The sequence below is a fragment of the Electrophorus electricus genome, chromosome 10, assembly GCF_013358815.1.
Source record: "Electrophorus electricus isolate fEleEle1 chromosome 10, fEleEle1.pri, whole genome shotgun sequence".
NCBI lineage: Eukaryota > Metazoa > Chordata > Actinopteri > Gymnotiformes > Gymnotidae > Electrophorus > Electrophorus electricus.
Genome location: NC_049544.1, coordinates 2,740,001 through 2,754,277, shown reverse-complemented (window position 1 = coordinate 2,754,277; position 14,277 = coordinate 2,740,001). Strand labels below are relative to the sequence as shown.

Sequence of the window (14,277 nt, the reverse complement as noted above, 5' to 3'; positions counted from 1 at the left end):
ACAATTTCAAATACTGCACTTGCTTGTCATAATGCAAAAAATGCATAACTTCCCTTATAAGACGATATTTTATCCCCCCCTCGGGTAGCTTTTCTACTATTTGTCAAACACGGGGTTAAACAAGTACGCCAAACCACGCCCCTTCCATCCAGCTGGTGGCAACATGCATGATGACTTCACCGCTGTGTACGCTCATTGGCTCTCGGACGCATCCCACCTCGCCAATCGTAGTTCGACAAGATGACGTCAACAAAAACGCCGGTTTAAGATTGCCTGGAGGAGGCGGGGCAAAGCCATGCCAACGTCAGAGACAACTGAAGTAGGCCCCTGTGATTGGCTGTGGGATACGAGGTGAGACTCTGTTGCTGAGAGAAAAGAGAGCAAGTCTGGAAAAATGAGAGCAAGGAGAAAGAAAGTCGACTGATTTCGGTGGCTCAGTTACTCATAAACATGTTAACTTCAGAGACACGGGCTGACTGACTCCGACATAGTTTTGGATGGGTTCTTTTTTTTTTTTTAAACTTCTTTTCCCTTTTCGCACTCTGCACTCAAAGAACTGTTACCTAACTCACTGGTGTTAAAAGTGCCGCAGATGACAACACAAGACTCACACACGCCCTCTAATGTGAAGCGGTACACGTTAAAAAAAGAGGCTTTATTTCAGTGCTCCAGAGTCCGGCGAACACCGGCCGTGTGGGCATGGTGCTCTGTCTGCTGGGGTAAACAAGCCCCGTTATTAAGGAGAGGCTTGTGTTGCCATTGGCCAACGCCACCTCAACACCTCCCAAGTACCCGCCCACTCTCTGTTCCTATGGTTCCTATGGCTTTGATTGGATACTGTAAACTACTTGCGAGAAGGCCGGCTGGGATGTCTATTGGCTCATACCGCATGTCAATAACGTCTGCTTTGACAACTTGCACCGCCCTCCAGTTCGTCCTCGTGTGTCTATAGGCTACTGTATCCGTCTGCGAGCTCTGATTGGTCGGCCGAGCCAGCTGTTAGTGGTTCATTCACCATTTTGTGACTGTAGTGGAAAAGGGACGCGGATAGTTTTTTTAATCCCTGTCTGAGTTCCTGCGGCTAGAGAGAGATGTTTTAACTGCGGAACTACAAAGTTGAATCCCCGATAGGCAAGATCTGTGGACGGCCGTTGGATGCTACTAATAATCGCGCAAGACACCCCCGGCTGCAATTTGCACAGCGAATTTTTCGGTTGCCACCTATTTCTGCATTTGGGTGAGTTGTGATTGCTAAAGGACTTGATCGACTAACTATCGATATCGATTGCGTGTGTACACGTCAGGGGAAAGGAAAACACCTCACCAAAGGCCACGGGGAAGGAAAACGAGCAAGGGAGGGGGTTGGGGATATGCATTTTAAACTTTGTTCAGTGTTTAAAGGCAGTGCCGAATGCGAGTTTTTCAGGTTGAGGATTTTTTCTTTTCACCATCCCGCATGTCTTGTGCAACTTGTGACACGCACACACACATATAGCGTGGTTATTGCACGCTGGCTACTCAAGCTTAGCTGGAAGCACTGCGCGATTGCACCCCCGACTCGGGGCTGTCTGCACTATTACTATGCAGAAACGTAATGGCGCCAGCGGAATTGCAAGCGAACGCCGCCTGTCCGACGTGCAGGTACCCCCGGCTCGGAGCGTCATCGACGGCAGTCTCATGACCTATTCCGGATCGGTGCGCAACATCATTTGCAACTTTACTACGTGCACGCGCTGTGCCGAGTACAAATCCGCTGGGAACTGTTTTGTGCAAACTAAATCAAGTTGTTAAAAAAAATCGATGGGAGTAGCCGGTTGTTATGTATTTAAACATGTTCCCTATTCTCTTACAAGGTATTTGCGCTGGAGATGCGATCGTGTAAAACGCTGAACCTTCCTGGATTTCCCCAGACACAGCACTGCTCTCGTGACATTGTGAGGCACTAGTACTACGGCGGTGCGCGTTCTGACGCCTCCGTTGTGGATTAAAACTGTCTTGCCATCAGTATCATTTACTTTCAATGGCAACATCTGTACATAGCAGATGACCTCAAAGGTCTTCGGAAATGATCGTGAAGCAGCGTCTTTCAAACACTTTTAACCCGGCCTATAAAAGAAAAAGTATCCCTCTGAAGACGTCAGCATGCATTTAAGATTTTCTTTCACAGCATGTCAGGTGCATGTAAATATGCACCCTGAAATTCATGCATTCTGCAGTTATTAGTGTTATCCATGATGATGGCTTGTTCTGCTTGCATTAAGAGGCACTGAGCAATTATTTTCATCACCATGTACAGTTTTTCACTCTGTGCAGCTTCACTAATGGAAGGGGGCCCCCCGGTCCCTTTAGCCCTCTGCACCTTCCTGCCCCTGTGGGATTAGAAACCGATACGTGTCCGTCTTCGACAGCCGCTGTCGAGTCACGGTGGTGGGGAGAGACGTCGTTGAAAGTGCAGGCGGCTCTGCTGCTCAGTTACGTCACACGCAGTCCATACAGCCTCTGTGTCTGTCCACACTCCTCCGTGGGTGACGCGTGCTTAAAAAAGGAAACACAAATGCAGCATGCTAAAAAACACTCCAGAGGCTGTGCCGCTTCAGAGAGGTGGTACAAAGAGCACTGAGAAGTCTGGAAGCCGATTTGCCCAAAACATCAGATGTTTGGCCTCTGCCATAGTGTGTGCTTACTCACTCCTGAGTTGCCTGCATGGTTTTTTTTTTTTATTGTTGTTGCACATACATGGAGACATCAGCATCCGGGTGGCCTGGTTTCAGTCTACCATGGGGGGGGCTACAGATGGGGACAGGTGGGGGAGCAGAGGCCCGGAGACGGGGATTTGTGGAAGGGTGTCATAGGGCATCTGTGCAGCCCTGATGCAGTGCCACCGCCGGTGGTGCAGACCTGCGTCCTGCTGACTTCCCTAGAACACGGGTTCGGCGACGGCGATCAGCTGCACTGCGATTTGCGCCCCTGCCCCACCCCCGGACGCCAATGCACGGGCGCCGCACACACTCTGCCCCTTTTCTACGCAACTACCCGATATGCCAACATAGGTTTTGATGTTGTGGAGCACAGGGTGGAGCGTTCATGATTTCTCAAACATCCCGGTGTTTCTAGTGTGCATGCGTGTGTGTGTGTGTGTGTGTCTGAGACAGTGCACTGTCACACTCATTCTTCGGCTCAGAGTGCTGGCGATGTGGCTGGTTGGCACGGTGGTATCACAGTTCTGTGAACATGTTCATATGTCAGGTTGAACCATTCTAGTATTTGTGAAATGTTTTAGTCAGAACAATCTCTAAAGGAAATCTTAGCATGTGTGCTCTGTGCCCTGGCTTGCATAGTTTAAAAAAAAATGCAGAGTGTGTGTGTGTGTGTGTGTGTGTGTGTGTGAGAGAGAGAGAGAGAGAGAGAGAGAGAGAGAGAGAGAGAGAGAGGCGGGGGGTATTACTGCACCATGCTGTAGTATCACTAGCCTTGTGTAAGAGTTATGAAAAGTTTTACAATATTAGGCCTTTGTCAGAATAAGCCTCCCATGCCAGATAAACACAGGCTACTAGTATATACGGAAGTTTGTTAAACAGCATATTTTAACTTTTTAGTTATTAACCTTATGCATATTATTGAGTAACTACTGTGAATTATTCAGTAACTACAAGCTCATACTGCAAGTACGTAGTTACAAGACTGAGGAATGAGTTTTGATCCACTGGCAGGTTCTTGGAGTTTAAAAAGCTTGTTATTTTAATCTTCAAGTAGCATAGACAGTTTTTTTTTTTAAATGTTTTCGGTGGGGGGGGGGGGGGGGGGGTGAGCAAGCTTGGTTAGTGAGGAGGTAAGAAGAGAAAACCCATAGCTTCAGTCTCCGTGTAGCTTAGACCTCTCCATAATCACCTTATGTCTGGTTAGTCTTTACTTAAAGTGCTTTTAATGCTGAACACAGTGATCACAAAAGCGATGGATTATTAGCATTATAATTTGTCTATGATCTGTCCTGTCTGCTGTGTGTGTGTGTGTGTGTGTGTGTGTGTGTGTGTTTGTGAGAGTGTGTGTTGTGGAGATGTGTATTTAGCTCTTTGTGGAGAGTAATCATCCCTATTATGATATAAAACCCAACATTTTAATATTAACGGAATAACTGACTGGTTCTATTGAGGAAAAAGACTTTTTATAAAGATTGTAGCTTTTTTCTTGAGAAACTAGAAAAGTCCTAATATTTCCTTTTGGTTACTGAGGTTAAGACTGGGGTAAGAGTTAGGTGTTGGTATAGCATTATTTAGTTACAGCCAATGAAAATACACCGCAAAGGTTGTAACAGAAGACTGCCTGTAAGTGTGTGTGTGTGTGTGTGTGTGTGTGTGTGTGTGTGTGTGTGCTGATACTATCGTTTGCTCATAAGGCTGAGGTCAGGGATTTTTATATGTGTAGGTTTTCCATAAGCTTAGAGTCGCGTGGTATTCGGCGTATGAAGCACACAGCTTGTGCTGTCTGTCAAGTTCCTGATAAAAGCGCATCCTGTTGTAGTCATCACTGGACAGATCTGACCTGGCATCAGCTGGTTAGTACAAAACAGTCTTTGTGTCACTTTATCATCATAATGTGTAGAACAATATGTATTGTTACACATTCATAATAGAAATTACAAAGTGGAATTTGCTAATATACCGTATGGTTTACCTAAACAATAAGAATAATTTGTTACAAATGTTAATCTATGTGGTAAAAATGCTATGAATTTAAATCTATACTCTATAATCTTTATGTTTAAATATTATATTTATATTTTATATTGTTCTTCGGACACTCAAGAGATACTGGGCTTAGTCTATCATTCAAATGATTACATGTCATGCAAGTTCATGCAGCAGTTAGACTCCCAGATGCCGTGTGGAGATGATAGGAGGCCTAACCATGAATGTGCCTTTGATCAGCTAACTGACCACTATTACAGGGCTGGAGAACAGCTCACTGACCACTAATAAAAGGCTGGAGAACAGCTCACTGACCACTGTTAAAAGGCTGGAGAAGAGCTCACTGACCACTGTTAAAGGGCTGGAGAACAGCTAACTGACCGCTGCTAAACGGCTGTGTTCCATTTGTCTTAAAGACAGGCCTATAGCTTTTAACTGTTCACCTAAGGACTAGAGTTATTCTTTGCTATTGTAATTATGTGGATGTATTATATGTTGTTTTTTAATGGCTAGAATATTATAGATATTATAATAATATAATAATAGTATATGCTTTTTTATGTTGCTGACTTCATAACTGGAATGAGACTGTATACTCAGAGCACTGAAAGACATGCAGAATTTTTAAAAGTGTTAATATGACAATTGACACTGTTGACTACAGTGAATGTTTTGTGTTGGTTCCATGACTATTTGATATGTTTAGAGAGCTTTCCAAGAATAAATAACATGTGACTGGTTAGCTTGTTTCAAATTTTTCTCTTTTCTAACCAATTCTAATTTCTAATTTTGCTCTTTTGAAAAAAAAAAAAATCCTTAAATGAACAACCTAAAAATCAGAATATTAGTATTTATTACAAAATTTATATATATATATATATAACCTCTAAAGCTGTAACACCATTAAAAAGCTTTAAAATAAAAAAGGATCTTGTGTTAACTACAGTTAAAAAGTACAATCTGCTGTACCGTATCTTTCTTGGACATCTTGTTTTTGGATTTTTTAGTATTATGCAGTGTGTTCCAGTGGATCCTCAGTACAGGCCTTCATTTTATGCTGGTCATATCCTGCAGTTTGCAGTTCACTTCTGCTAATGGAGCAGAGGTCTGTGCGAACGAACCTCATTTGAACCAGCTGAGTACAACATACATGTGTTATCCATGTCTTAAATATACATACACAACATACATGTGTTATCCATGTCTTCAATATACATACACAACATACATGTGTTACCCATGTCTTCTGAATATATACATAACACACGTGTTATCCGTGTCTTCAATATACATACACAACATACATGTTATCCATGTCTTCAGTATACATACACAACATACATGTGTTATCCGTGTCTTCAGTATACATACACAACATACATGTGTTATCCGTGTCTTCAGTATACATACACAACATACGTGTGTTATCCGTGTCTTCAGTATACATACACAACATACATGTTATCCATGTCTTCAGTATACATACACAACATACATGTGTTATCCGTGTCTTCAGTATACATACACAACATACATGTGTTATCCGTGTCTTCAGTATACATACACAACATACATGTGTTATCCGTGTCTTCAGTATACATACACAACATACATGTGCTATCTGTGTCTTCAGTATACATACACAACATACGTGTGTTATCCATGTCTTCAGTATACATACACAACATACATGTGCTATCCGTGTCTTCATGCTTAAGGCTTAAGCACTGGACAGCTACAGTGAGAGCTGGGACAGAATGTGCATACCAGAGAGATATGCTACATCTGTGTAAAACAGAGAGCTAAGACCGTTATCGTTGTTTATTCTCCTCTGACGGACGTGTGAGTTTTGCGTTTTTGACTTGTGTTTGTGTAGTAAACAGCAGGTTAAGTCTCAGTGGAGTTTTAACTACTGGGACAAAGAAGTCTAATTTTAACTCTAACACCATACATATTCTGAAACTGCAAACATATAAACTGAGCTGTGGTGGTATGCAAATAAGGTGCATTTTGTTACATAAAGACCCATAAATCCGAAATTGTGATCAGTTATCGTAGAATTATGCACTAGTCATGACGTGATATTCGAAACTGCAAGTGTGTGTGAAGAAGATACATTCAGTCACACATAAGCAGTGATTAAGCTATGAGAACAAGTGCAGTTTCTGTCTCAAAATGAGTGAATAAGAATTTCCAAATTCTCATTTCACAAGTAGCTCAGACAGGAAAGTTTGTGGGTATATCTATACAAGCATACGTGCGTGTTCCTGGGCTGCTATTCTAGTAAATGGGAGTACTTTCAAAGCTTTCCATTGTTCACAGTTTTTGGGAGACTGCATGCCAACTATGTTTTGCCGATAAGTGTGTGTGTGTGTGTGTGTGTGTGTGTGTGTGTGTGTGTGTGTGTGTGTGTGTGCGTGTGCGTGTGCGTGTGCGTGTGTGACAGAAAGAGAGAGAGAGAGAGAGAATGAGCGAGCGAGAGAGAGAGAGAGAGAGAGAGAGGGAGAGAGAGAGAGAGAGAGAACAAGAGAGTAAGAGAGAATTAATATGTGGGAATTTCCATCTGTGCAATACATGGAATGTAGAATTATGTACGTATGTATTTCTTTTTAATCTGCCTGTAATTTCTGACACAAAATCATAAAATCAAGTTAAATACTGTGTAGTAACTGGGAAAGGCAGGCAGCTTGAGTGTGGTTTTATAAGCTCCAGGTCAATTTTATACTTCTGCAAAATTAGTTATTAGTTAAAGGTTAATTATAATTTTAAAAAATTAATCGCTTGTATATTCTGTTAAATATGAACAACCCCATGGCCAAATATTCCCTGGAATCGTCTTCATTTTTTTTAATATTGATATAATGATTTAATATTGCTAAGAATTTTGTACATTGTAAAATAAATGATCCTATTGTCCTATTGCAGTTCATGACCTTCCTAACATGGTGTTGACCTTACAGAGAGCTCACAGATTTTCAAAGATTTTATGCTGTCAAAGAGTGTTTTCCGATGACCGAGAATTCCCTGAAAAGTCCAGCAGGCCGAATCCAACAAAACCGAATGGATCAAAACCTGAATATATAACAATATTCCTAGTTTAAAAATACAGTTGTCTAATACTAAATAGAATCATTCTTATGAATACGTAAAACAATCTCTATAGTGAACTTACTTGTGACTGCTTATCGTGATGGCCTGATTTAATGCCTGCAAATGTTGTGACATACAATGAATAATAATGATCAGAAATTAATAGAAAACACATGCTATTACTGGTCAAACACTTTTTTATATGTCTTCATGCTCTGGAGTTGACTATAGTATGCTTCAGTGGTAGGCGGTTATTCAGCGAGGCACAAACATTTAACTGCAGGTATCTGCATTTAACACTTAGCAGTTAAACGATGACCTACAGCAATATAGCAAAGATGGCAGTTGCAAAGAAGCTGGTGCAGCTGATTTGACCTCATCTTCTGTCAACAACTGTTATAGTAAAGAGTTATTTTTGTATGGGGGAATTGCGTTTAAAGTTTGGTTTGATCATTTGCTTGTGGTGGACTGTGGTCTGCATGACAGTACAGGATGTACAGGACAGTACAGGATATTATGTGTTGATCATTGCATTGTTTGCAGCACCTTGGTAGCTAAGATGAAATATTCCTAACATTTCTGCAAAGTTGTTGGGCATCCACCCCTAATCAAATGTGACAAGCATGAAAAATCATCTGGATTTACAGCTTTACTGTTATAAAATTATACAGTTATAAGTAACCTTAGTGAGTCTGAGACTGAAGTGAGACTTATGACAGGAGTTAAAACTATTATAAGACCTTCTGACCTAAAGCAAGCTAAAAGAATCGAATTGTTTTTAGTCTGTTTCTAGTCTCTATCACTGTGTTGGTCCACACATTGTGAACTAGTGGAATCCAGGCCCTTTAAGCCAAATGAACATCCATTATTGAACTGTGGCTGAATGTAAATGATCCTCTGTCGACTTTTCTTACATGTATATGTGTGTATATATATATATATATATATATATACTCAGATACATTTTCTTCTTCTCTTTACAGTGTGTCATAATTAGAAACATCAAGAAAACAACCCTGAATGAGGCTACCTAAGAATAAGAAGGAAAGACGTGTGAAGGAACTGCCCACATCAGAAAGAAGGTAAAGCAAGAATCTGAACAAGGCGAATAAAATAAAACATGAGACCTCCCAAGAAACAGAGAGGACGCTCCCCTTTGTCCACACGGGCAAAAGGTGGGAGAAAGCGAGGAGACAAAGATGTCAGACTGTCCCAGGTCACACCAGCTACGGTGTCATCCCGCAAACATGCTCCATCCAAGGTGGATACCACTGAAGGGAAAACGTCCAATAGGAGTACCCCTCCAAACGAGGGGCTGAAGGAGCAGATTAAAGGACTGTCTGTGGAGGTGGACCATGCTGAGAGGGTTGTAGTTAGGGTCAATAAAATGACTAGCCCTAAAAACACTAGCTCAAACATGCATAACGTTTCCATGCATAACATGAGTGCAACTAGCAACTCTCACATGATCAATACATCTAGCAACCCTCACACGATCAATACAGCTGGCAACCCTCACACGATCAATGCAGCTAGCAACCCTCACACGATCAATGCAGCTAGCAACCCTCACACGATCAGTGCAGCTAGCAATACAAACATGGCGGTCAACAACTCAAACAAAAGCAACTCAGTCATTACCAACCACAGTCCCTCCACACTTTCCAGTCGAAAAACAGCTACCTTCAAAGCCAGAGTGCCCAAGAAAAAGTACATGTATGAACATGGAGCTGTTAGCACCTCCCCTATTAGTCCATCCCCTGTGCCTTCACCTGCAAATAACAGCCACCTCACTACGCTTTGTCACCCTATTTCTACCATCATCCACCCCACAGTCAGTAGTCCTGTTATCAATAAAGGAGATAGTGTTGCTTTGTCTGCTAACGTGAATAGCAAAGGATTAGCAAACAGTGAGCAGAGCACAGAATCCTCAAAACCTAATTGCAGAGCTAGGGGAGAGCTTGTCAAAGATGATGTGTTATCGGAAGGTGGCAGGGTGATTGCACAAGTGGTAACGGATACATATGGAGAAGGTGCCCCAAACTCGGTTCGTTCATCATCCACAGATACAGCCAGTGAACACTCACCGGATGTTGAGATACTGGAGCGCTCCAATGTGCACCCAAATATAGGGATTCCCTCATGTATGCCAAGATGTCCACTGACAAAGGCTTCTTCCAAGTCTCCCCACTTCACCTCTGGCAACCATCAGCTTGAGCAAGACGGCTTTTCAGGAATAGCTGAAGCACTGGCTAAGGGACTTAAGAATCAGCGAGTGCTAGCGCGTCATCGCCGAACAAAAGAAAGGGCAGAGGGAGGAGAACCGGTCAAGGAGTGTGTGTTCGTCTGTGGCGTGGTGCGAGGCGCTACTAAAGAGCAGCTGAATGTGGGGCTGCAGATGAATGGGGAGGAGGCCCAGCTTTTGTTCCCGTTTCATACATTAGTAAGCCACCCACACCAAACCATTGACCTCATCTTAGATGCCCCTCCACCAGGCAGTGACCCTGTGGAGGTTGGGACGCGCGTTTGTGTGCCTTATGGAGAGGATAAGGGGGAGGTGTGGTACAGGGAAGGAGTGGTAACTCAGGTGGAGGCCAGTCATGCTGTTGCTTGCCCCTACAGAGTGCTACTGCAGGAAGAGCAGAATGACAAGGTGGCAGGAACCAACAGAGATGAAAGGGAGACGAGAACTGGCGTTCAGGCTGTGTGGGTCTCACGACAGAACCTGCGTCTTCTTGTCCCACCTTGGGAGGGAGATGTGCAAGAGGGGGGACAAGAAAGAGGGAGAGAAGAAAGAGAAAGGAGGGAGGAGATGGAGGTGGAGAGAGAAATATGCCAGCTTAGCAGGGGAATGGCTTTTGGAGGTCCAAGGCCACCTCGGACGAATACTGAGTTCTCAAGCTCAGATGTTGGGAGTCAGCAATACGAGAGCGCCCCATCCACTTCACGTACATCTTCACCTGCACTTAGGATGGCAAACAGTGTATTAAGTATAGTCAGTGGAAGAGAGAGCCAGGGACCTGGGGAAACAAACAGAGAAAGACCAAGAGAAAGAGAGAGAGAGAGAAAACAACTGCAGACTCCAGAGGTCGACTTGGAGGTTCTGCGGCTTAACCTGGCACCTCTCCACGATGTTGAAGGGTCTTTAGTTTCTGGGGCAACCAAAGCAGCTGGAGTCAACCAACACAGACAGATCCTGTCTAAGCCTCCTGGGTACTCAGGCACTGTCTCCGTGGTGCGAGGTATCTCTGGCACATCTCTGGGTACCCACTTGACTGGTCCACCCTCAGGTAGCCCTCAGCCACCTCCATCACCAGCTTTCATATGTTCCGATGGAGTTGTCTTGCACACTCACCCTTCAACAGTGCCTCCCTCACCCAGCTCACGAGGTTCTCTTACCCCACTGGACAAGACCCCTACTCCCTCACAGGCATCTACTCCCATTCCTGGAAGTTCATCTTCCTCTCCAGCCTCCTCCTCACGATCACGGACTCCACTTTCTGCTGCTCAGCAGAAGTATAAAAAGGGAGATGTGGTCTGTACACCCAATGGCATTCGAAAGAAATTCAACGGGAAGCAGTGGCGCCGCTTGTGTTCAAAGGATGGCTGCATGAAGGAGTCTCAGCGTAGAGGCTACTGCTCCCGACACCTTTCCATGCGCACGAAAGAGTTGGAGGGAGCTGGCGGAGAGAGGGAGCATAGAGCCGGAGGAGGAGGTAGCAGCTCAGGGACTGCAACCCCTTCGGACTTGCGAGGTCGAGCCAGCAGCGAGTTTGACTGGGAGGAGACATCGCGGGACAGCAGTGAGACCAGCAGTCGGGGAACTGACTCTCGACCACGTCTTGTTCTTCCATCACTGCTGCCGCAGGAATTTTCTGGCTTTGACTTTGATGAATGTGAGGCTGCTACTATGCTTGTGTCTTTGGGGAGCTCAAGGTCAGGGACGCCCTCATTTTCACCTATCTCAAACCTGTCACCCTTCTCCCCTGCCCCCTCTCCAACCCCTTCTCCGCTCTTTGGTTTCCGTCCTGCCAATTTCAGTCCTATTACAACTTTGACAGTCCTGCCCCCTCGACGCCACCGACATACCAGTGGCACAAGCACCAGCACCTCCAAACTTTGCACCTCAGTGACAGAGAAGGAGCGGGAGAGACTAGTTCCGGGCATTGTACCATCACTCCAGACCAATCTCACCTTCACTATACCTGTAAGCCCCAACAAACGGAAATCAGATGTCCCACCAGTCCCACCTCAAGTGATACAAGACTGCACCAAACATGACCTGGAGCAGAACAGAGGCCATTCCTCTGTAGGCACCTCATTTCAAGCCCTTTCTTCTCAGATGACCACATTGCTTAACTGCCAAAGGCCTCCATCATCCACAGCTTCTTCCCCACCTCCATCTCCTTTAAACTTAGAGTCAGGTACACCACGGGCAGTCTCTCAACAATCATTGTGTGACTCTCCTTTAATTGTTCGAAATCCCGAGGTTTCGCTAGCAAAATTTACAGAACGTCCACTAGCTAGAGTTATACATGAGGAGGGGACCATCTCCAAAGATGGCAGCCAGTCTGGTGCTCTGACAGGATTACAGGTGCCTGTTCCAATTAATGCAGCTGCCTCCACCAATGGGGCTGTCTTACTGCACAGCCCTTCATCAACTCTGGTTCTGGTATCTTCCATCTCTTCCCTTCCGAGCCCTAACTCTGCAGGCCTCACCACCCAATCCAGCCCAACCTTGGCCTGTATATCAGTACCCAGCTCTGCCCCTGAGTCTGCTTCCTTTGGTTCAGGTGGAGGTGGGCAGGATAAGGGAAGAATAACAACTTTGCAGCAGCCAGTTCCATGTCACCCTGCCCCCACAGCGTTGTTACCACTTATACTTCCAGCAGAGAGCCTGCACCCTGTGCCATGTAAAGGCATCATCATGGGACGACCAGGAACTGGTAAGAATTTGAGTAGTAAACTTTACAGCTCAAAGTTTTCATGTCCCCAGTCTTTTACCTTGTAGTTAAAGCATGATTTAGTAGTTGGTATTCAGTGAAGATAATATTCTCAGTTATATTTATAGTAAATATTGTATAACCCTGGTATAGCTTTTATGTTTTTACATGATTGGCACCACATCCAAAGTGTTATCAGGTGTCCACACAGCAAGAATAATACTCAATTATCAATTATTTATCCACAGCTGGCCTGTTTCACCAAGTTCAAGAACAACCACTAGCTAATTATTCAAAACATTAGCCTTTTAAGCCATTTAATACAGTGGCCGGTGAAACCTATGCAAGTTACCATGCATTACATTTCAGAAACGTGTTGCAAATTCATGAACGCGATACAAATTCATAAAACACTTTATTCAAACACATGCACTACTGTTTGGAAACGTGATGCAAATTCAGAACACATACAACTTCAGAACCTGTGTGTGTGTGTGTGTGTGTGTGTGTGTGTGCGTGCGTGCGTGCGTGCGTGCGTATGCGTGTGCATGTGTGTTTGTGAGACAGACAACAAAACAGCTAGTGAAGAGAAGTTTATATTTGCGATTCCCACAGTTTTGTCATTGGTAATATGGTACAGAATGAACAAAATGACATATTCATGGTTTGCATTCTTGTGTTTGCTGCTACTGCTAGGTTGTAAAGAACAGCCTTAAAGACAGCTGATAAAACAAAATCCCGTTTAATACAAATATAAACCTGACCTTGCAAGTAAATAACTAGCTACATTCAGAGTGTAACTCTATTACAATCGATTTTATTCTAATGGGACACTGTCTAATACAAAAAGAAAATCCTACATTTAGAGTGTTATTGATTTCAATTCATATTTTGTATGCATATAAAAACATCACACTTCAAATAAGAGGGTAAGAATAAGACAATTGACCAGCTGGTCATTGTAGCAGACCAGCTAAACTATCAAACTTGATCAAAAACCTAGCCTGTAAATTAGTAACACACTCTGGATATAGCTAGCCAGCCAAATAAACTGTGTTAAATGGGTTGTGTTAAATTGGATTTTTATTACTGTTCTTTAAGGCTGCATTCTGTATAACCTAGAAACAGTAAATACACAAGAATGTGGAGCATGAGTAGGTTAGTTGTTCATTCTGTATCAGCTTAACCAATGATCAATCAGTGGCAATCGCAAATATATTACTTTTTTCATCAGCTATTCCGTTACCGCTGGTCTCATACGAGTCCATCCCCCTGCTTGTTCTCCAGAACCTCTTCTGTATGTTCTGGCTGGATTTGCAGCATTTATGAAGTTGCATGCGTTTTTTAAAAGATTTGCACCGCGTTTCGGAAATGTAGCGCACGTGTTTTCATTTTGATTAATGTGCTTTGTGTAATTGCAGCCCTTTTTTCATTTGCAGTGCGACGCATCTTCACAGCCACTGTTATCATTTCAAGCCCTTTTTTAAATTTCTTACATAGTTGTGATTAATACAAAAATATTTAAAACTGTATCTTTAAAGGTCAGGTATCAGTTTGTG

General features: G+C 43.6%; 1 protein-coding gene across 6 annotated transcripts in view; it reads left to right on the top strand.

The window, feature by feature from the left end:
• The first annotated feature begins 1,041 nt into the window (after positions 1–1,041).
• The window catches only part of cicb (capicua transcriptional repressor b), a 43,520-nt gene continuing 30,284 nt past the window's right edge, over positions 1,042–14,277 (top strand). For all 6 annotated transcript variants that reach the window (XM_027019479.2, XM_027019483.2, XM_027019482.2 and 3 more), the window contains exons 1-2: positions 1,042–1,237; positions 8,759–12,721. In XM_027019479.2, coding sequence (XP_026875280.2) covers positions 8,896–12,721 — 3,826 coding nt within the window. In that variant the 5' untranslated portion in view covers positions 1,042–1,237; positions 8,759–8,895. The remainder of the gene's footprint in view (positions 1,238–8,758; positions 12,722–14,277) is intronic.